The following is a 23,649-nucleotide window of genomic DNA, read 5'->3' on the forward strand; positions in this document are numbered from 1 at the left end:
ATATTGAAACATCAACTAACTCCAGCATGTTAATGGCCTGATATAATCCACAGCCATTTAAGGTTAATGAACTAAGGCTGATAATACTGTTATTTGCTCAATCAAGTGCAAGATATGTAATTATTGATTAACATGTTATTTTCATTAGTAAAATAAATTTTTGAATATACTTACCCGATAATCATGTAGCTGTCAACTCTGTTGCCCGACAGAATTCTATGGAGGGATACGCCAGCTATCACAATACTAGAAGGGGGTGTTCTTACCAGCGCCACCTGTGGCCAGGTACTCAAGTACTTCTTGTTGACACCTCCTCAATTATTCCTCGGTCCCACTGGTTCTCTATGGGGAGGAAGGGAGGGTCAATTAAATCATGATTATCGGGTAAGTATATTCAAAAATTTATTTTACTAATGAAAATAACATTTTTCAATATTAAACTTACCCGATAATCATGTAGCTGATTCACACCCAGGGGGGTGGGTGAAAACCAGTGTACAAGATTAAAGGATAGCTAAGTATCCCATATTTCATATAACAGTTATCTCAAATAACAATGAAATAATAAGTACCTGGTAAGGAAGTCGAATTGAACCGTTACTCTGTCTCTTTTTTAAGTTCGACTTCCTTACTGAGCGCAGCGTTCCTCTTGGAGGCTGAATCAACCCAAAGGTGCTAAAGTATACAGGGCTGCAACCCATACTAAAGGACCTCATCACAACCTTTAACCTCGGCGCTTCTCAAGAAAGAATTGACCACCCGCCAAATCAACAAGGATGTGGAAGGCTTCTTAGCCGACCGAACAACCCATAAAAAGTATTCAAGAGAAAGGTTAAAAAGTTATGGAATTATGGGAATGTAGTGGCTGAGCCCTCGCCTACTACTGCATTCGTTGCTACGAATGGACCCAGGGTGTAGCAGTACTCGTAAAGAGACTGGACATCTTTGAGATAGAATGATGCGAACACTGACTTGCTTCTCCAATAGGTTGCATCCATAACACTCTGCAGAGAACGGTTCTGTTTGAAGGCCACTGAAGTAGCCACAGCTCTCACTTCATGTGTCCTTACCTTCAGCAAAGCAAGGTCTTCTTCCTTCAGATGAGAATTTGCTTCTCTAATCAGAAGCCTGATGTAGTAAGAAACTGAGTTCTTAGACATTGGTAGAGAAGGCTTCTTGATAGCACACCATAAGGCTTCTGATTGTCCTCGTAATGGTTTTGACCTTCTTAAATAGTACTTAAGAGCTCTAACAGGGCAAAGTACTCTCTCTAGTTCGTTCCCCACCATGTTGGACAGGTTTGGGATCTCAAACGACTTAGGGCAAGGACGGGAAGGAAGCTCGTTTTAGCCAAAAAAAAACGAGCCGCAAGGAACATGTAGCCGTTTCAGATGTGAAACCTATGTTCCTGCTGAAGGCGTGGATCTCACTTACTCTTTTACCTGTTGCTAAGCACACGAGGAAAAGAGTTTCTAATGTGAGGTCCTTAAAAGAGGCTGATTGGAACGGTTCAAATCCTGATGACATTAGGAACCTTAGGACCACGTCTAGATTCCAGCCTGGAGTGGACAACCGACGTTCCTTTGAGGTCTCAAAAGACCTAAGGAGGTCCTGTAGATCTTTGTTGGAGGAAAGATCCAAGCCTCTGTGGCGGAAAACCGCTGCCAACATACTTCTGTAACCCTTGATCGTAGGAGCTGATAGGGATTTTACGTTCCTTAGATGTAACAGGAAGTCAGCAATCTGGGTTACAGTGGTACTGGTTGAGGAAAACTGCATTGGCCTTGCACCAGCTTCGGAAGACTTCCCATTAAGACTGATAGACTCTGAGAGTGGATGTCGTCCTTGCTCTGGCAATCGTTCTGGCTGCCTCCTTCGAAAAGCCTCTAGTTCTTGAGAGACTTTCGATAGTCTGAAGGCAGTCAGACGAAGAGCGTGGAGGTTTGGGTGTACCTTCTTTACGTGAGGTTGACGCAGAAGGTCCACTCTAGGAGGAAGAGTCCTGGGAAACGTCGACCAGCCATTGCAGTACCTCGGTGAACCCTTCTCTCGCGGGTCAGAGGGGAGCAACCAACGTCAACCGTGTCCCTTTGTGAGAGGCGAACTTCTGAAGTACCCTGTTGACAATCTTGAACGGCGGGAATGCATACAGGTTGAGATGGGACCAATCCAGCAGAAAGGCATCCACGCGAACTGCTGTTGGGTCTGGAATCGGAGAACAATACAAGAGGAGCTTCTTGGTCATCGAGGTAGCGAATAGAACTATGGTTGGCAGACCCCACAGGGCCCAAAGTCTGCTGCAAACATTCTTGTGAAGGGTCCACTCTGTGGGGAAGACCTGACCCTTACGGCTGAGGCGATCTGCCATGACATTCATATCGCCCTGAATGAGCCTCGTTACCAGCGTGAGCTTTCGATCTTTGACCAAATGAGGAGGTCCCTTGCGATCTTGAACAACTTCCTCGAATGAGTCCCTCTCTGCTTGGAGATGTAAGCCAAGGCTGTGGTGTAGTCGGAGTTCACCTCCACCACCTTGTAAGCTGGAGGGACTTGAAGTTTATCAAGGCCAGATGAACTGCCAACAACTCCTTGCAATATATGTGAAGTGTCCTTTGCTCCTGATTCCATGTTCCCGAGCATTCCTGTCCGTCCAGTGTCGCACCCCAGCCCGTGTCCGATGCGTCCGAGAAGAGACGGTGGTCGGGGGTCTGAACAGCCAAAGGTAGACCTTCCTTGAGAAGAATGCTGTTCTTCCACCACGTTAGAGTAGACCTCATCTCTTCGGAAACAGGAACTGAGCCCGTCTCTAGCGTCATGTCCTTTATCCAGTGAGCAGCTAGATGATACTGAAGGGGGCGGAGGTGGAGTCTCCCTAACTCGATGAACAGGGCCAGCGATGAAAGTGTCCCTGTTAGACTCATCCCCTGCCTGACTAAGCATCGGTTCCTTCTCAGCATGCTCTGGATGCATTCTAGGGCTTGGAAGATCCTTGGGGCCGACGGACAAGTCCAAAAAGCTCGACTCTGAAGATCCATACCCAAGGAAACAATGGTCTGGGATGGAACGAGCTGAGACTCCTCAAAATTGACCAGGAGGCCCAGTTCCTTGGTCAGATCCATAGTCCATTTGAAAATCTCCAGACAGCGACGACTTGTGGGAGCTCTTAAAAGCCAGTCGTCTGACGGAGCCGGACACAAGATCATGATACTGCTGCACAGTCTGTAAACTGACAATCATGGGCAAGCGAGGAAGTACAGTGACAACCCGAATCTGTCTAGACTATCTGGGTCGTACAGACAACTCCTTAACGGGTTGCTGAGGTTGCCGCACTGCGTCACAACAAGTCCCTTCTGTTGGTTGTTGAACGTCTTCCCCGTGACACATTGACTCCGTAAACAAAAATCCTCTAACAAGGACTAAGCTTGGACTGCATGTCATGCAACACAGCTCAAGGTCTATGGGAGCAGGTGTGGTAACAGACGGGATTAGCGGCTGAAGTGAAACCATTACCTTCCCTGTAAGCATGTTATGCTTAAATAAAAGTCCATAAGAGGTTATGCAGCTAAAGGCTCCCTCCAAATGACAAAGTCCTCAAGGGAATATCAGAAGGAGGGAGAAAAGAACTTTCTCATCTACAGGGACCTTATCCTAGAAAAGCTAAGTTCTCTGAGTGAGGGTTCACTGGTGCAAAAGCAGCAGACTAGAAGGCAATGTTATGAAACTGCTTGACAGTCTAGTGAGTTGGCAACAACCCAAGATATGTTGAGAAGCATGCGGTAAGGTATGCAGAGCATGATGAATGCAGAGTATGCTGTATGCAGAGCATGCTGTATGTAGAGCATGTTGTATGCATAGCATGCTGAAAGCAGAGCATGCTGTATGCAGAGCATGTTGTATGCAGAGCATGCTGAATGCAGAGCATGCTGAATGCTGAGCATGTAGTAAGCAGAGCCTGCTGTAAGCAGAGCCTGCTGTAAGGAAAGCAGAGCGTGTGCATGGCGTTTAACATTTCTCAGAAATTCCATGACCAGTGCTAGAGTGCTTTATGCATGCTTGCATGGGATTTAAAAATCAACATAATGTTTACCTTACATTCATAACTCATGATTCATATTGTTGCCATGGTTAGAAAATGGAGGTAAGGTATGCTGAACAGCAGAGTCAGAACGAGCTGGAACAACAACAGTGGAAGGTGCAGAATCAGGGTGCACGGGTTGAGCTCGGTGCAGCAGCTGAGGAGACTGACTCACAGGTGGAAGAGGTTGTACCTCCACCGAGAGTTGCACCACCGGTGGAGCAGCCAGGGGAGGAGGAGGAAGAGTGGGGTAATCCTCCTGATCCCAAACCGAAGGTTACCTTAAAGAAGGCTGAGGCTGAACAACACTGGGAACAGCGAACACAGAAAGAGGTTCAACATCGTACGCCTGGCAGATGGTGCTGCGACTGGGTGCAGCGAGTGCAGGCGGGTTGAGCACAGGCTGAAAGGGTGCAGGGGAGGTGCAACACTCTCAGCCCGACACTCACACAACAGGTCCGAAAGCTGTGCTTGCATGGACTGTAGTAGAGTCTACAACATCGTACGCCTGGCAGATGGTGCTGCGACTGGGTGCAGCGAGTGCAGGCGGGTTGAGCACAGGCTGAACGGGTGCAGGGGAGGTGCAACACTCTCAGCCCGACACTCACACAACAGGTCCGAAAGCTGTGCTTGCATGGACTGTAGTAGAGTCTACAACATCGTACGCCTGGCAGATGGTGCTGCGACTGGGTGCAGCGAGTGCAGGCGGGTGCAGCACAGGCTGAACGGGTGCAGCCGGTTGGTGCACCACCGGTGCAGGCGGGTGCAGCACAGGCTGAACGGGTGCAGGCGGTTGGTGCACCACCGGTGCCGGAGGAGGAGGAGGTGCAACACTCTCAGCACGACACTCACGCATCAGGTCCGAAAGCTGTGCTTGCATGGACTGTAGTAGAGTCCACAACATCGTACGCCTGGCAGGTGGAACTGCGATCAGGCGGAGCGAGCATAGGGGGGGGGAGTGTAGGCGCACTCTCAGCCCGACAAACTGATGACTGAGGAGAGACAGAGCTAACCCAATGACTGCATCCGGGTTGTTGAACTTTACTTCGTACGTCTGGCATAGGTCTGGACTTTACGTTTAAGAGGTCTTGAGACCTGAGACCAGCGTAACTCTGCCTTTATTTTCTCCTCTAAATCTCTTCTGCAGACAAGCAAAATAAGGGCTCAATCGTCTGCGGGTGGGAGTGACGGTCTCGGTAAGACACGCCCACAACCACCGAGGATACTTCTGTGCGCCGATCAAGGCCTGCCGAACCCTTATGCCCTTCGACATTGCTTCTCCCCTGGGCTTGGGAGCTTGCAAGAGGTCCCGGACTGGGAGGACGACTGGCGCGCACAAAAGTACCCTCACGCATAACACTGACATACTTTGCGCTAATCACTTATCACTTTGATTTCTGTTTGCACTTATTTCACTGAACTCGAAACTTTAAGTGGTTTGTACCTGAAACACGCAATTCTATCCTTCTCAAAAGTTAGTAATTGCGAAAACAGAATTACAATGTAACAGAAAAATCTAATGAAAGAAAATTCAGTGGCTGGAAAGAGACTAAACACTAGATCACTCTAGAAACGTTTAGTTTCTTCCCCTAAAGAGACTAGGGATAAGAGCAAAACGATAACGACGTTACTCGTACGCCTGGCAGGCTTGAGGGAAACGTTTATCCTCTTTCTCCCTCCGTCTCTATCTCTCTCTCTCTCTCTCTCTCTCTCTCTCTCTCTCTCTCTACTTAGAACCTGAGAGAAGAGCCCAATCATATATATCGTTAAAACATATTATTGTTAAAGGAAAAAACTGAAATATTTCCCAAAAAGAAAAGTTCCTTATTAGGATCAAAACCATTAAGTTAAGAAAGAATGAACAAAACGCTAGAAACGGTTACTCTTTACTGCAATGTGAAACCGTGAACATTCTTTCTCTATCGTAACGATAGAGTGCAAGTTGAAACGTTCTGAACGTCAACAACTGCCGAGACAAACAAAACGTTAGTTCAACTTTGAAAAAATACGAGACTATCAAAGAAATTCTTTCAAAGACATTAAAATAGCATAATATGTTAACAGGTAAAACCGAAATGACGGGCTCACGATAATTAACTTCGGTACCAAGAAAAGACCGCCTACTATTAGGAAGGTCGAATATAAACAAATATAAAAATTAATTTTAATAAGTTTATAATAAAAGGAAGTTAATCGAAGAGGCCTATAAGAGGCGGAGAGATATAAAATAAATCTATAACTTTTGTTAAGCAAAATTAAGAAAGAGAGTCTATACTCTCTTAGACACCAACACTTCCGTCTAAGGGAAGGGTCGGCCATTGAAAGGTGAACGAGAGTTCATACTCTCTTCGTCACCATAATTAATCAAATTAATTCCAAAAGCTAACTAAGCTAATATAGAAGTTTCCAGTAAAGCGACAGCCGAAATCAAAGAGAAATACTTCACCAAAGTCGTGAAAATACTCCAAGAACATAAGCGTATCCCAGAACGTCTTGTCAGAAGCACGACAGAGGAATAATTGAGGAGGTGTCAACAAGAAGTACTTGAGTACCTGGCCACAGGTGGCGCTGGTAAGAACACCCCCTTCTAGTATTGTGATAGCTGGCGTATCCCTCCATAGAATTCTGTCGGGCAACAGAGTTGACAGCTACATGATTATCGGGTAAGTTTAATATTGAAAAACTACTGTTTATCAGTCTAGGCGAACATTATAGTGGTTTTCAATTAATATGTTATTTTTATTAGTAAAATAAATTTTTGAATATACTTACCCGATAATCATGTAGCTGTCAACTCCGTTGCCCGACAGAATTCTATGGAGGGATACGCCAGCTATCACAATACTAGAAGGGGGTGTACTTACCAGCGCCACCTGTGGCCAGGTACTATAGTACTTCTTGTTGACACCTCCTCAATTTTTCCTCGGTCCACTGGTTCTCTATGGGGAGGAAGGGAGGGTCAATTAAATCATGATTATCGGGTAAGTATATTCAAAAATTTATTTTACTAATAAAAATAACATTTTTCAATATTAAACTTACCCGTTAATCATGTAGCTGATTCACACCCAGGGGGGTGGGTGAAAACCAGTGTACAAGATTAAAGGATAGCTAAGTATCCCATAATTCATATAACAGTTATCTCAAATAACAATGAAATAATAAGTACCTGGTAAGGAAGTCGAATTGAACCGTTACTCTGCCTCTTTTTTAAGTTCGTCTTCCTTACTGAGCGCAGCGTTCCTCTTGGAGGCTGAATCAACTCAAAGGTGCTAAAGTATATAGGGCTGCAACCCCTACTAAAGGACCTCTACACAACCTCTAACCCAGGCACTTCTCAAGAATGAATTGACCACCCGCCAAATCAAAAGGATGCGGAAGGCTTCTTAGCCTACCGTAACAACCATAAAAACAACAATAAAAGCATTCAAGAGAAAGGTTAAAAAAGGTTATGGGATTAAGGGAATGTAGTGGCTGAGCCCTCACCTACTACTGCACTCGCTGCTACGAATGGTCCCAGGGTGTAGCAGTTCTCGTAAAGAGACTGGACATCTTTAAGATAAAATGATGCAAACACTGACTTGCTCCTCCAATAGGTTGCATCCATTATGCTCTGCAGAGAACGGTTTTTATTAAAGGCCATCGAAGTAGCTACGGCTCTTACTTCGTGGGTCCTTACCTTCAGCAATGCAAGGTCTTCCTCCTTTAAGTGAGAATGGGCTTCTCTAATCAGAAGCCTTATATAATACGAAACCCCGTTCTTGGACATGGGCCTCGAAGGTTTCTTGATGGCACACCATAAGGCTTCTGACTGTCCTCGAATAGGTTTAGACCTATTAAGATAATACTTGAGAGCTCTGACAGGGCAAAGAACTCTCTCTAGTTCGTTACCTACCATGTTGGAGAGGCTAGGTATTTCAAACGATCTAGGCCAAGGACGTGAAGGAAGTTCGTTCTTTGCTAGGAATCCGAGCTGAAAAGAACATGTTGCAGATTCGGTCGTGAAACCAATGTTCTTGCTGAAGGCATGAACCTCACTGACTCTCTTAGCTGTTGCAAGGCAGACGAGAAAAAGAGTCTTGAGGGTAAGGTTCTTGAAGGAAGCTGACTGGAGAGGTTCGAACCTAGGTGACATAAGGAACCTTAAGACTACGTCAAGGTTCCAGCCTGGAGTGGATAGACGACGCTCTTTAGAAGTCTCAAAAGACTTAAGGATGTCTTGAAGGTCCTTGTTGGAAGAAAGGTCCAAACCTCTGTGGCGGAGAACTGAAGCCAACATACTCCTGTACCCTTTAATCGTAGGGGCTGAAAGGAATCTCTCATTCCTAAGATGTAATAGGAAGTCAGCTATTTGGGTCACAGAGGTATTGGTAGAGGATACTGAATTGGCTCTACACCAGCTCCGGAAGACTTCCCACTTAGATTGGTAGACTCTACGAGTGGAAACCCTTCTTGCTCTGGCAATCGCACTGGCTGCCTCCTTCGAAAAGCCTCTAGCTCTAGCGAATCTTTCGACAGTCTGAAGGCAGTCAGCCGAAGAGCGTGGAGGTTTGGGTGCAACCTGTCTACGTGAGGTTGACGTAGAAGGTCCACTCTTAGAGGTAGAGTCCTGGGGATGTCGACTAGCCATTGAAGTACCTCTGTGAACCATTCTCTTGCAGGCCAAAGGGGAGCAACCAGCGTCAGCCGTGTCCCTTCGTGCGAGATGAATTTCTGCAGGACTTTGTTGATTATCTTGAACGGTGGGAATGCGTAAAGGTCGAGATGGGACCAGTTCAGCAGAAAAGCATCCACATGAACTGCTGCAGGGTCTGGAACTGGGGAACAGTACAGCGGAAGTCTCTTGGTCATGGAGGTGGCAAACAGATCTATGGTAGGTTGACCCCACAAGGTCCAAAGTCTGTTGCACACACTCTTGTGGAGGGTCCATTCCGTGGGAATAACCTGATTCCTTCTGCTTAGGCGATCTGCTGAGACGTTCATGTTGCCCTGAATGAACCTCGTGACCAAAGTGAGGTTTTGACTTCTTGACCAAATGAGGAGGTCCCTTGCGATCTCGTATAGGCTCCTCGAATGGGTCCCTCCTTGCTTGGAGATGTAAGCCAAGGCTGTGGTGTTGTCTGAGTTCACCTCCACCACCTTGCCCAGCAGGAGGGACTTGAAGTTCAGCAGGGCTAAATGAACTGCTAGTAGCTCCTTGCAGTTGATGTGGAGCGTTCCCTGTTCCTCGTTCCACGTTCCCGAGCATTCCCGTCCGTTCAAAGTCGCACCCCAGCCCGAGTCCGATGCATCTGAGAAGAGATGAAGATTGGGGGTCTGAATAGCCAACGATAGGCCCTCCCTGAGAAGGAGATTGGTCTTCCACCACAAGAGAGTGGTCTTCATCTCTTTGGTGACTGGGATAGAGACTGCTTCGAGAGTCAAACCCTTGTCCCAATGAGCTGCAAGATGGAATTGAAGAGGGCGGAGGTGGAGTCTCCCTAGCTCGACGAACAGGGCCAGTGATGAAAGGGTCCCTGTGAGACTCATCCACTGTCTCACCGAGCAACTGCTCCTCTTCAGCATGCTCATGATGCAATCTAGGGCTTGGCTTATCCTTGGGGCCGATGGAAAAGCCCGAAAATCCTGACTCCGAATCTCCATTCCCAGGTACACAATGGATTGGGAGGGAATGAGCTGAGACTTTTCTATGTTGACTAACAGACCCAGTTCTCTGATTAAGTCCAAAGTCCAGTTGAGACTCTCCAGACAGCGACGACTCGTGGAGGCTCTCAACAGCCAGTCGTCTAAGTAGAGGGAGGCTCTGATGTCCGATAAGTGGAGGAATTTTGCTATATTCCTCATCAGATGCGTGAACACCTTAGGAGCTGTGCTTAGGCCAAAACACAGGGCTTGGAATTGGTAGACAACCTTTCCAAAAACGAATCTCAGGAAAGGTTGGGAGTCTGGATGAATAGGAACGTGAAAGTAGGCATCTTTCAAGTCCAACGAGACCATCCAGTCCTCCTGCCTGACCGCTGCTAGGACCGACTTCGTCGTCTCCATCGTGAACGTCTGCTTGGTGACATACGCATTGAGCGCGCTGACGTCCAGCACCGGTCTCCAACCTCCTGTCTTCTTGGCCACCAGAAAGAGACGGTTGTAGAAGCCCGGGGATTGATGGTCCCGGACTATAACCACTGCCTTCTTCTGCACAAGTAGCGACACCTCCTGGTGCAACGCTAGCCTCTTGTCCTCTTCTTTGTAGTTGGGAGAGAGGTTGATGGGAGATGTGGTCAGAGGGGGTTTGAGGCAGAATGGAATCCTGTAACCCTCCCTCAGCCAACTGACAGACTGGGCGTCTGCACCTCTCTTTTCCCAGGCTTGCCAGAAGCTCTTGAGTCTGGCTCCTACTGCTGTCTGGAGATGCGGAGAGTCAGTTTTTTCCTTTAGAAGCCTTGGAACCTTTCCTAGACTTGCTCCTGGAAGAGTCTGGACGGGAGCTTCCTCGGCTGGGGGCTCTACCACGAAAGGGCGGTATGAACCTCGTAGCAGGAGTATCAGCCACTGGGGTGCGATAAGTCCTGGGGACTGAGGTAGCAACCTTAGTCTTACGAGCCGATGAGGCTACAAGATCATGTGTGTCCTTTTGTATCAGGGCAGCAGACAAGTCCTTAACCAGCTCTTCGGGGAAGAGGAACTTCGAGAGCGGAGCGAAAAGGAGTTGAGACCTTTGACAAGGTGTAATGCTGGAGGAAAGGAAGGTACATAGCTGTTCCCTTTTCTTAAGAACCCCTGACACAAACATCGACGCAAGCTCGCCAGATCCATCTCTAATGGCCTTATCCATGCAGGACATTAATAGCATGGCAGAATCTTTGTCCGCAGGGGAGGTCTTCTTGCTGAGGGCCCCCAGGCACCAGTCTAGGAAGTTGAACATCTCAAATGCTCTAAAAACACCCTTCAGGAAGTGATCAAGGTCTGAGAAGGTCCAGCAAACCTTAGAGCGCCTCATTGCTGTTCTACGAGGCGAGTCTACCAGACTTGAGAAGTCAGCCTGGGCAGAGGCAGGTACTCCCAAGCCTGGTTCCTCTCCTGTGGCATACCAAACGCCCGCTTTAGAAGTGAGCTTAGTCGGAGGAAACATGAACGAAGTCTTTCCAAGGTGTTGCTTAGTCTGCAACCACTCCCCTAAGATCCTTAACGCTCTCTTAGAGGACCTTGCTAGGACTAGCTTAGTATAGGTAGACTTAGCTGGCTGCATGCCCAGCAAAAACTCAGATGGCGGAGAGCGGGGAATAGCAGAGACAAAGTGGTCTGGGTATACCTCCCTAAACAGAGCCAAGACCTTACGAAAGTCAATAGAAGGTGGAGAAGACTTGGATTCATCCACGTCTGATGAGGGATCCAGGTGTGCAGCCTCATCATCAGACGCCTCATCACCAGAGTGTAGCGAAGAGATCGGAAAGGTATGCTGAACAGCAGAGTCAGCACGAGCTGGAACAACAATATTAGTGGTTTCCTCTTCAAGACTCTGTTGAGGGAACACCTGAGGCTCAGACTGCAAGGGCTGATCAAAAGAAGTAGCAGAAGGTAGGCGCATTGGTGGAGGAGGCTGACTCCTAGCATGAGTGACTGAACTCAAGGGTTGCGCTTGCTGAGCGGAAGGCGGATGCGCAGTAGCAAGTTCCTGAGGAACGAGTTGAGGTTCCTGAGGTGTGGGCTGAGAGCGATGAGGTAGTGGCTGCGCAGAACACAGTAATTGCCTCGCGAGTTGAGGCTCCTGAGGCGCAAGGCTAAGGTGTTGTGGTTGCCTTGAGGAGGGTTGAGCTCGCTGCAGCGAGAGCTGAGGAGACTGACTCATGGATGGGAGAGGTTGTTGTACCTCAAGAGAGTGTTGCCTCACTGGTGGAACTGCAAGTGGAAGCGGAGGAAGTAAGGAATGATCTTCCTGTTCCCATTGCTGAGGTTGCCTTAAGGAAGGCGGAGGGAGCTGCACACCACTGGAAACAGTAAACTCAGAACGTGCTAAGGTATGCTGAGGAGCCTCAACATCGTACGCCTGGCAGGCAGTACTGCGGTCAGGCGGAGCGATCGCAGGAGGAGGTGTAACCTGCTCAGCCTGACACTCACGCATCAAGACCGCAAGTTGTGACTGCATGGACTGCAGTAGAGTCAACTTGGGGTCGGCAGACACTAAGGTCTGCTGAGGTAAAGCCTTAACAGCAGAGATCTGTTGTGGCAGAACCTTACTCCTCTTAGGCGGAGTGCATTCAACTGATGACTGCGGCGAGTCAGAGCTGAGCCAATGACTGCAGCCCGGTTGAGTTCTTGAGGTCTGGACTCTGCGTTTGAGTGGTCTCGAGACCTGAGTCCAGCGTTTCTTCCCTGACAAATGCTCAGCAGACGAGTAAAAGACGGGCTCAATCGTCTGCAGGTGGGAGTGACGGTCTCTGGAAGACACGCCCGCAACCACCGAGGATACTTCTGTGCGCCGATCAAGGCCTGCCGAACCCTTTTGCCCTTCGACATTGCTTCTCCCCTGGGCTTGGGAGCTTGCAAGAGGTCTCGGACTGGGAGGACGACTGGCACGCACAGAAGTATCCTCACGCACCACAGTGACACTGACACTAGCACTTGGCACTGCACTGACACTAGCACTCGTCACAGCACTGGCACTAATTCCACCCACTGCACTCTTGACCTTAAGTTCCTTGACTTCGGCCATAAGAGACTTATGATCACTTACCACTGACTCTACTTTATCGCCTAAGGCCTGAATGGCACGCAAAACAACAGACATATCAGGCTGAGGGCAAATAGTAGGTTCGGGGGTAGCCACTACAGGGGTAGGAAAAGGTAGGGGATCATGAGGTGAGGAAAAAAGTGAAGAGTGAGAAGAACTCCTCCTAACTCTCTCTCTCTCTAACTTGGTTGAGTACTTAAGAAGACGGACAAAATCAAGTTCCGAAAGTCCGGCGCATTCCTCACATCGATCTTCTAACTGACAGGGCCTTTCCCTACAGTCAGAACAAGCGGTGTGAGGATCTACCGAGGCCTTCGGAATACGCCTATTACAAGACCTACATCGTCTATGGGTGGGGGCTTGTGAAATGTCAGACATCTTGAATCAAAAGAGTTAGCCAAGTGGGGTTTCAAAATCAAGCAAAAGATCGTTAACCGTTAAATCAGGACTAAATAATAGCTATCTAAGCTAATATAGAAGTTTTCCAGTAAAGCGACAGCCGAAATCTGAGAGAATACTTCACCAAAAGCCGTGAAAATACTCGAAGATCATAAGCGTATCCCAGAACGTCTTGCCGGAAGCACGACAGAGGAAAAATTGAGGAGGTGTCAACAAGAAGTACTATAGTACCTGGCCACAGGTGGCGCTGGTAAGTACACCCCCTTCTAGTATTGTGATAGCTGGCGTATCCCTCCATAGAATTCTGTCGGGCAACGGAGTTGACAGCTACATGATTATCGGGTAAGTTTAATATTGAAAATTAACAAACTTGAGCAGCAACACTGTAAATTGCTCTTTAGGAAGTATAATATACATTTCAGATTGTAACTAACCACAGCTTGCAATTCCATATAAAGTACTGTACAGTACATTACTGTACAATAAAAAGCACTGATATATCTTAATATAAGGGCAAAACAAACACACAAAACAGTAATGTTACAACATATCCAGTACTATATACAAAATTCATCACATTTGAAAAGGATTAAGGATGCTAATGAGCTACAAAAATATTTTTTGTTATACTTTTATGAACTTGATACCTTATTACTTGCCAACAAGAAATCCGTTATCTGAAGAGGTCAGATGCTGGTAATTCTGGCATTCTTACCATAACGAATATGATGGCAATTGAGTAACGTACATATTTACTGAAAAAAAAAAGCACATTATGCCAAATTCTAAGTTTATCATTATCAATTCAAATGGCAATAGTAACTTGCAGAGCATGTACTATTCCCAAGCCCTTATCTTTTTTTTACGAAATAATTACAGTCCATACAGAATTCAGTAAGACCTTTATAAATTCTTAAGCTAAAGTCTGCAAAATTATGTCTTCTCCCAATCTGCACCCAAAATTATATTAACTTTAACAATGGCTGCCATATGTGTAAGAAATGCTTATGAAAATACAGTATAATTCTTCTTTAAGCTTATGTATAGGAAATAAAAACCTTGAGATACTCTATTAAGAAGAAACATCCTCCACTAAGAAATGGCTTCCTTTTAAAGAAAAAAAAATCTTGAAATCAAGGGATCTACCATATTTTCAACAATAACACAAATAAACCTTCTAGTCACATCTCCCAAAACTGTAGGTTAACCTATGCCTAGACTGAAAGGAAATAAGATGTCAGGCCCCCTAGCCAATTAGGACATGTGCAAGGTTAGGTTGGAGTAAATTTAAATGATTTTTATTGCTTGAGGTGTGTTCACAGAACCAGACAGCTCCTGTCCAGGAAACATCATTACCAGACAATGATAAGTGGCTGGAATGAGCTGCGATGATGTCAGAGCAACAAACAAACAATGCTAATAAATCTAGCTTAGCTCCACAGTCACTTTACTTGTTCATGGGTAGTGTTGAAAACCAAGATCTACGCAGGTACTAAGCACCGTCAAACTTTAGGCTCAAAAGATATGTCATTTCCCGTCTGGAGCAGTACAAATCATCCTCATGGTGAGCAAGATTAAAATGAAAAAGAACAGAAAAGAAATGCACCACTTTGGAAGAACTGTAAGGGGAACCCATGTACCTATTTTACATAACTGTAAGAAGGCCGTGAATCTCACTTTAGACCAATTACACGAGAATGTATCCAAACATATCACATGATCTTACAGATGGTAAAAACATATAAAACCATGCGGATAACATCTACAGTATGTGGGACGAAACTAAAACTAAAATACTGATGTCATGTGGTAAACACATTACTCTAGAAATCATTCCTTCCAATACGAACAAGGCAGTAAGGCTGTTTCCAAGTAGTGTTTTCACTTTTGACTTCATTGGTGATCATTGCTGTTCCTTCTTATGCTTTAGTAATGATGATTGCTCATCAGGCACTGCCCTGGACATGTGGCCGCACCTTGGGTTAGGTGGGGAATGCCAATGGGAGTGAGGAGTCTTCCCCACATGGTTAAGTAGGGATGCCAGCCACAGTGCCCTAGGTCAAGTTAGGTTAGGTAAGGAGAGGCCAAGACAAATCATTAAATTTTACTTTTATGATGTACAATGCTCTACTGTAATTCAAAATAGATGGGGTGTTCCAGAGAGGGTGAAGTCACCTAACTAGTCAGGTCAACTCATGTTAGGGAAGGTAAGGGTTGGATATATCCCTGTTAATAACATCAACATATTTGTTCTTTATACTGTAATGTATGTTGTAACTGATATTTATGATATCTGTTATATACAATAAACCATGCATTTTTTTACTGCTTATCAATTACAGTACAGTATGCATTTCATGCCATTTCCCCTTGTACATTTCATTTGCTTCTAGGGTTAATATGATATTTTGATTATAAAATAAATTTTTGAATATACTTACCCGGTGAATATATAATAGCTGACGTCTCCGACGGCTCGACAGATTCCAAAAACTCGCGAGCGATCGCCATGAAGGTTGCGGGTGTGCCCACCAGCGCCGACTATCGGCCAGATACCGCATATACTTGTAAACAGCCTCAGTTCTTCTCAGTCCCCTAGGTCTCTATCGGGGAGGAAGGGAGGGACTTTAATTTATATATTCACCGGGTAAGTATATTCAAAAATTTATTTTATAATCAAAATATTTTTAAATATTAAACTTAGCCGGTGAATATATAATAGCTGATTCACACCCATGGTGGTGGGTAGAGACCAGTATTAATACAATAAAGGCGTATATGCTTAGAGTTTTTGACAGTTATATCATAACAAAACCCAAATAAATATAGGTACCTGGTAAGGAAGCTGACTCTGACGATTACTCTGCCTTGTTAGTCCGCTTTCCTCACGAAGCCCAGCCATCCTCTCAGGATGCTGAAAGACTCCCAGGAGCTGTTATATCCAGGGCAACAACCCATACAACAGGACCTCATCAAAACCCTTAATCTGGGCGCTCTCAAGAAATGACATTTGACCGCCCGCCAAATCAAAAAGGATGCGAAAGGCTTCTTAGCCTTCCGTACAACCCAAAACAAGATTAAAAACATTTCAAGAGAAGATTAAAAGGATATTGGAATTAAGGGAATGTAGTGGTAAAACCCTCACCCACTACTGCACTCGCTGCAACGAATGGACCCAGTGTGTAGCAGTCCTCATAAAGAGTCTGGACGTCTTTTAAGTAAAATGAAGCGAACACCGACTTGCTCCTCCAAAAGGTCGCGTCCATAATACTTCGTAGAGATCTGTTTTGCTTAAAGGCCACGGAAGTTGCTATAGCTCTTACTTCGTGCGTCTTGACCTTAAGCAAGCAACGATCTTTTTCACTCAAGTGAGAATGAGCCTCTCGGATTAAAAATCTAATAAAATACGATAAAGCATTTTTAGACATAGGCAATGAGGGCTTCTTAACTGAGCACCATAAGGCCTCAGATCCACCTCGTAAGGATCTGGTACGAGCTAAATAAAACTTAAGAGCTCTAACTGGGCACAGTACTCTTTCAAGCTCGTTGCCTACGATCTCTGATAGGCAAGGTATATCAAAAGATTTAGGCCAAGGACGAGAAGGCAGTTCATTTTTGGCCAAGAAACCAAGCTGAAGCGAACATGTGGCTTTATCTGTAGAAAAGCCGATGTTTTTACTAAAGGCATGGATCTCACTGACCCTTTTAGCCGAAGCCAAGCACACTAAGAAAAGCGTCTTGAGGGTGAGATCCTTCAGGGAGGCTGAATGTAATGGCTCAAACCTGTCGGACATTAGGAACCTTAGGACCACGTCTAAGTTCCATCCAGGAGTTGCCATATGACGCTCCTTAGAGGTCTCGAAGGACTTAAGGAGATCTTGGAGATCTTTATTATTGGACAGATCTAAGCCTCTATGTCTGAACACAGAAGCCAACATGCTCCTGTAGCCCTTAATAGTGGGAGCAGAGAGGGAGCGAACATTTCTCAGATGCAGGAGAAAGTCTGCAATTTGGGCTACAGAGGTACTGGAAGAGGAAATGGATGATGACTTGCACCAGTCTCTAAAGACTTCCCACTTCGACAGGTAGACCTTGATGGTAGATGCTCTCCTAGCTCTCGCAATCGCTCTGGCTGCCTTCTTCGAAAATCCTCGAGCTCTTGAGAGTCTTTCGATAGTCTGAAGGCAGTCAGACGAAGCGCGGGGAGGCTCTGATGAAGACTCCTTACGTGGGGCTGCCGTAAGAGATCCATCCTTAAAGGTAGACTCCTTGGAACGTCTACCAGCCATTGAAGTACCTCTGTGAACCACTCTCTCGCGGGCCAGAGTGGAGCAACCAATGTCAACCTGGTCCCTTCGTGAGAGGTGAACTTCTGCAGCACCTTGTCTAGGATCTTGAAAGGTGGAAAGGCATAAACGTCCAGGTGAGACCAGTCCAGCAGGAAAGCGTCTATGTGGGCTGCCTCTGGATCTGGAACTGGAAAGCAGTAAGTCGAGAGCCTCTTTGTCAAAGAAGTCGCAAAAAGATCTATGGTGGGTTGACCCCATGTCATCCATAGCTTCTCGCACACAGTCTTATGCAACGTCCACTCCATGGAGATGACTTGTCCTCTTCTGCCGAGGCCGTCCGCCAAGACATTCATTTTCCTTGCACAAATCTCGCCAAAGGAGAGATGTTACTTGCCTTAAATGGAGTTCCTTCTGATCCGTGGATCAAAGACCCGAGCATTCCAGACTGTCCAGTGGAGCTCCCTAACCCAAATCCGATGCATCTGAAAACAACACATGGTTTGGGTTCTTGATCGCAAGAGAAAGACCTTCTCGAAGTCTGATGTTGCTGTCCCACCAAGTCAGACATGTCTAGACTGAGTTGGAGATTGGGAAAGAGATACTCTCTAAGCCCTTCTCCTTGTTCCAATGGTTTAGGTGAAATTGGAAAGGGCATAGGTTGAGTCTCCCCAGAGAGATAAACTACTCCAGCGATGAAAGAGTCCCACGAGGCTAGTTCAAACTCTTACAGAGCAACTGTTTTTCTCTTGCAAGTGAAGGACTTTTAACAGAGCTTGTTCCATTCTTGCGGGAGACGAAAAGGCCCGAAAAATCAGACACTGTATCTCCATTCCCAAATAAAGAATAGTCTGCGATGGGGTACTGTAAGTTACGACTTCTCTACGTTCACTATGAGACCTAGCTCCTTGGTTAGGTCTAATGTCCATTAGAGGCTCTCCAGACAGCGATATAATGACGACGCCCTGATTAGCCAGTCGTCAAAATAAAGGGAGGCTCTGAATCCTCAAAAAATGTAGAAAGCTTGCTACATTTTGCAAGGGCCTTGTAAAAACAAGAGGAGCAGGAATGAGGTCGAAGTACAGTGCTCGACATTGGTACATTACTTTCCCGTCCACAAACCTCAGATGTTGTTGAGAGTTTGGATGAATCGGGATGTGGAAGTATGCATCCTGAAGGTCGAGAGAGACCATCCAGTCGCCTTCCCTTAATGCTGCCAAGACAGATTTGGTAGTCTTCATCGTGAAGTTTGTCTTGACAATGAACACATTGAGCGCACTTACATCTTAAGTACTCCTGCAGTGAACGTGGCTGCCAGATCATTGGAGCCATCCCTGATAGCCTTGTTCCTGCAGAGAACGTGGCTATCAGATCATTGGAGCCATCTCTGATAGCCTTGTTCATGCATGACATAATTGTACAGCAAAACTTCAAACGCTCGAAAAACTCCTAACAGGAGATGGTCTAGCTCTGAAGCCGACCATAAAATCTTGGAGCGTCTCATGGCCAGGCGACGGGGAGAGTCTATGAGGCTTGAGAAGTCTCCCTGGGCAGAGGCAGGAACTCCCAAGCCGAGAACTTCTCCCGTGTCATACCAGACGCTCGCTCTATAAGCCAGTTTAAAAGAAGGGAAAGCAAAGGCTGTCTCCCCCAAACTCCTCCTGGTGATCAACCAGTCGCCTAGCAAACGTAAAGCTCTCTTAGAAGAGCGAGAGAGCACTAGCTTAGAAAACAACGGCTTCGAAGTAGCTAGGCCTAGTGTAAACTCTGACGAAGGCGAACGAGGAGCAGCAGTTACAAAATGGTCCGGACAAAGATCCTTAAAAATCAGCATGATTTTTTCTTTTTTTTTTTTTTTTTTTTTTTTTTAAAGTCCATAGAGGGCTGAGCAGCTTTAGGCTCCTCTCCGTCTGACAAAGTCCCCAAAGGAATATCAGTAGGAGGGGGATCAGCAACTTCCTCATCTGAAGGAACCTCGTACGACAATTGCCGAGTCTCATGAAAAGGAGAGACCTGCCGCGGTGGCAATGCTTGACAGGCAAAGTCCACACGCAAAGGAGCAGCAGTAGCAGTCAAGGAAGCGACGTCATGTCGCTGCTGAAAGGACTGACCAGCAACAACAACAGGAGTTGATGGACGCTCGACGTCAAGTCGAGACTGCCTAGACTGAGCAGTCAAAACAACCCTTGACTGCGGTGCTTGACGCTCAACGCCAAAACAAGGCAACTGAGCTGGTTGGCGAACGTCCTGAACGTCAACACGAGACTGCGGCAGCGGTTGAACGTCAACACGAGGCTGCGGCAGCGGCTGAAAGTCAACACAGGACTGCAGCGAGTGAGGATCCAAGTCACATGACTGACGTGACAAACTACTGACATCACGTTTCATAACGTCAAAAGGACGAGTAAATGTTCGTTTGGGCGGTTGACGGCCAGAGTCTCGTTTAGCGTAACGGCGACTCGAAAGCGAAGGTTCATCGTGAACCTGCTCAACGTCATACTTCTCCATAAGGGAGGCAAGCTTAGTCTGCATGCCTTGCAGGACATCCCATTTAGGATCAACGGGAGTCGGAACGGGCCGAGACGACGGTAAAGTCTGTGTTGGCAAAACATTGCCTTTACCGCGACCCTCGGACCCCGTGTTACGCTTGCGTTTAATAGGCGAACCGTCTTCCGACGACTGCAAAGGGTCAGAGCTGTCCCTGTTGACTTTAGAAAGGTGTCTTCTGCTTATTCACTTGAAAGGAGTTTCCTTATAGTGTGTCTGAAATAGCACTACCATTTTCTTTTATAACTCATGTTCCAATGTTTTTTTGTTAGTTTTCTTGGTTATATATTTAATTATTTTTCTCTTACTTGAAGTGTATATTGAAGTACAATTAATTTAGTATTTGATATTTACAAGTCATCATATTTATGAGTGTGAATTTTATAACTATTTTTGCTTAATGTAAATCTCATTATATTTACTTAAGAGTTTAGTTGTTCTAATAAAATCAGAGGTTTTAAGAAAAACATGGTGTTTACTTCTAGCCCAAGGCTCTCCTTTTTCCATACCTTCCTGTACGATGTGGGCTTAAATAATCCCCCACATTTTGGTGCCCAGACCAGGGAACACTCCCTCTAAGAAAATAAGTCAGTTGTGCAGTGAAAAAAATAAGTCAGTTGTGCAGTGAAGATAATGGAGAAGTTAAAGAAGACTAGGACTACATGTAGAGGGTGGGTGACAAGAGCTTCCAAGGCACTGAGTGACCTTTTGGAGTCTTCCACCACAACTATTAGTCAATTTGAGTATGCTATCAAGGAATACAACCAGAGACTAGCTAAGTTGGATGAAGTCCAAGAAGCAATAGAAATTGAGGTAGCTGAAGAAGAACTAGAACAACTTTTGGATGAAGCCCATGAGTTTAGAACAGTAAGTGTGCAGCCTAGGATACAAGCTGAAGACCAGATAAGGAAGTTAGCAGCAGCAGCGTGTCCTGGTTCTAAAGCTGGCAGTATAAGTGGACAGTCTTCATCTCGAGAGTCAGATATCACCAATGTCAAGTTACCCAAGCTGGAGCTACCGAAGTTTAGTGGTGAAGTGACCCAATGGCAGTCCTTCTGGGATCAATATAATTCCCACATCGATGCAACAGACCTTCCAGTGATCAGTAAGTTCACTTATTTGCTGTCTTTGCTGGAGGGAGATGCCAGGAATGTAGTGAAGGGACTAGCTCATACCAGTGCTAATTACCAGGTTGCCTGCAAACTACTGAAGGAACGCTACTACAAGCCAGAAAGGATTATTTTTGCTCATGTTCAGGCATTGTTAAATGGTGAGGTCAACATTAATGTCAGCGGACCCAAAGGTGTGGCACAGCTGTGGAAATTACGAGATGACATTCTAATTCACATCCGCAGTTTGGAGGCGCTAGGCATCACAGGAAAACAATGTGAAGTGTTTCTTACACCTATCATCCTCTCCCGTTTGCCAAGTGAACTGCGGCTAGAGTGGGCCAGGGATGGTGATGGACATGAGAGTGATTTAGATTGGTTATTGACATTCTTAGACAAGGAAATTTCAAGATTAGAAAGGTCTGAAGCCTTTAAGGGAAAGAGCAGTATTGAAGTAAAGAAAATTGAAAATAAGAGTTCTAAAGACAAGGTGTATTCAGCCGCAGCCCTTCATGCTTCGTCCAAGCAAGAAAACACAATGTGCAGTTTCTGTGCCAAGAAACACTAATCAGAAAACTGTTATGGTGTGCTAGAATTGAGTGGAAAGGAGCGAGGTGAAAAAATAAGAAGTTTAGGCCTATGTTTCAAGTGTTTGAAGAGTGGACACATGTCAAGAGACTGTAAAGCTCGTACAAGGTGTACAAAGTGTAACGGTGCCCATTCTACCTTAATGTGTGGCGTTAGGCTGGAAATGAACCTTAAGAAGGAGGAAAGTGAAGCAAAGGAAGGTGCTATTGGCAGTGACAAGCCTGGCGATGTGGCACTTCTAACAGGGCAAGGTGGTAACTGTGCCATTTTACAAACTGCCAAAGTTCAGGTGAGTGGTAGTGATGGTACTGTTGTCACTGCTCAGGTAATGTTTGATAATGGTGCAGACAGATCTTATATTAGTAGCAAATTTGTGAAGAAGTGTAAACCACAATGGATCACTAGTGCACCTATTATTATTATTATTATTATTATTATTTGCTAAGCCACAACCCCAGCTGGAAAAGCAAAATGCTACAAGCCCAGGGGCCCCAACATACTCTAGTTTTGGTGGTCATAGTAGTGGAAAAAATGAACACAGAAATGTTTACGAGTTAAAGTTGTGGGACTCTGACAAGAAGGTGGTACGTAATATTGCTGCGGAGATTCCCAGAATATGTCAACCCTTGGTTAGGCCTATTGTACCAGATTCAGTGCTTAACTCTTTCTCTCATGTTGTATTAGCTGATGATTACCACCATGATTCTCCCATTGAGATTGATATACTGATTGGTCTAGATTTCTACTGGACACTGATTTCTCCTGTAGATGCCTTCCAAATTAACCATGTCGTAGCCATGAAGTCTCTCTTTGGTTATGTCTTGAGTGGCAGGCTGTATAAAACCAATGACTCTTGTACCTACTCTGTACCACAATTATTGTGTATCTCCTCTGTTTCAGATTCAGATTTGTGTAAGTTTTGGGATTTGGAAACTGTAGGGGTTAAGCCTAGGGAACTTGTTGAAAGTTATAGTGAAACCAAAGTTTTCAAAGAATTTGAGAGTACTGTGAAATTTGTGAATGGTCGCTATGAGGTTGCACTGCCATGGAAAGATGATTCTGCTAAGGAAAGGCTTTTAAATAATGTTGTCATAGCCCATAAAAGGTTAGGTAGGCTAATGGTTAAGTTAGAAAACGATAAGGAGCTTAAGAAAGAATATCAAAAAGTGTTTGATAGTTATGAGTCTGATCACATAATAGAAGAGGTACCAAGGGAGGAAATTTCAGGTGTGAATCCTGTGTACTATATGCCTCATCGTCCAGTAGTTAAGTTAAGTAGTTCAAGTACTAAGATAAGACCTGTGTTTGATGCCTCTGCCTCTTGTTACAATGGTGTATCATTGAATGACTGTTTGTCCTCAGGCCCATCACTCAACCCTGACTTGGTTGAGGTGCTCATTCGTTTTCGTCGTTGGCCCATTGCTGTTACAGCTGATATAAGAAAGGCCTTTTTGCAAATTAGTGTACAAGAGAAAGACAGAGATGTTCATAGATTTTTGTGGCCAAGAGATGATGGTACAATACGGCACATGAGATTCACACGTGTACCCTTTGGTAACACAGCGAGCCCATTTCTGTTAAATGCCACAATCAAACATCATTTGGATAAGTATCCCCCAACTAGTGTAGTGCAAGATTTGAAGGCTAACATGTATACAGACAATTGGTTGAGTGGTGCGGATTCTGCTGTAGAAGCAGCTGATAAATTTTGTGAAACCCGTAGCATTTTAGCTGATGCTAGTATGGACCTTACAAAACTTGTATCAAATAGTTTGCTAATTACTTCTCAGTTATGTGACAACAAGATACCCTTTATAAATTCTGATGAACCCAATACTGTATTAGGCCTGAAGTGGTGTAACTCACTGGACAGTTTCTCCTTTGATGGCATAAAATCAGATTCCTTTGTAGAAGTAGTCT

The 23,649-nt window shown here is 45.5% G+C and overlaps 2 protein-coding genes across 2 annotated transcripts in view; one reads left to right on the forward strand and one right to left on the reverse strand.

Moving 5' to 3' along the window:
* The window catches only part of LOC137615186 (uncharacterized protein C15orf61), a 549,979-nt gene that overhangs the window by 70,321 nt on the left and 456,009 nt on the right, over positions 1 to 23,649 (reverse strand). The window lies entirely within an intron of this gene.
* Positions 20,666 to 22,064, forward strand: LOC137615489 (uncharacterized). The gene has a single exon (XM_068345412.1). It carries the CDS (start codon positions 20,666 to 20,668, stop codon positions 21,707 to 21,709), a length of 1,044 nt encoding a protein of 347 aa, XP_068201513.1. The 3' UTR covers positions 21,710 to 22,064.

This window comes from Palaemon carinicauda, chromosome 21 (genome assembly GCF_036898095.1).
Source record: "Palaemon carinicauda isolate YSFRI2023 chromosome 21, ASM3689809v2, whole genome shotgun sequence".
Classification (NCBI taxonomy): domain Eukaryota; kingdom Metazoa; phylum Arthropoda; class Malacostraca; order Decapoda; family Palaemonidae; genus Palaemon; species Palaemon carinicauda.

Excerpts from the sequence above, each read along its gene's own strand:
- LOC137615489 (XM_068345412.1), top strand. The coding sequence starts at position 20,666 with ATGGAGAAGTTAAAGAAGACTAGGACTACATGTAGAGGGTGGGTGACA.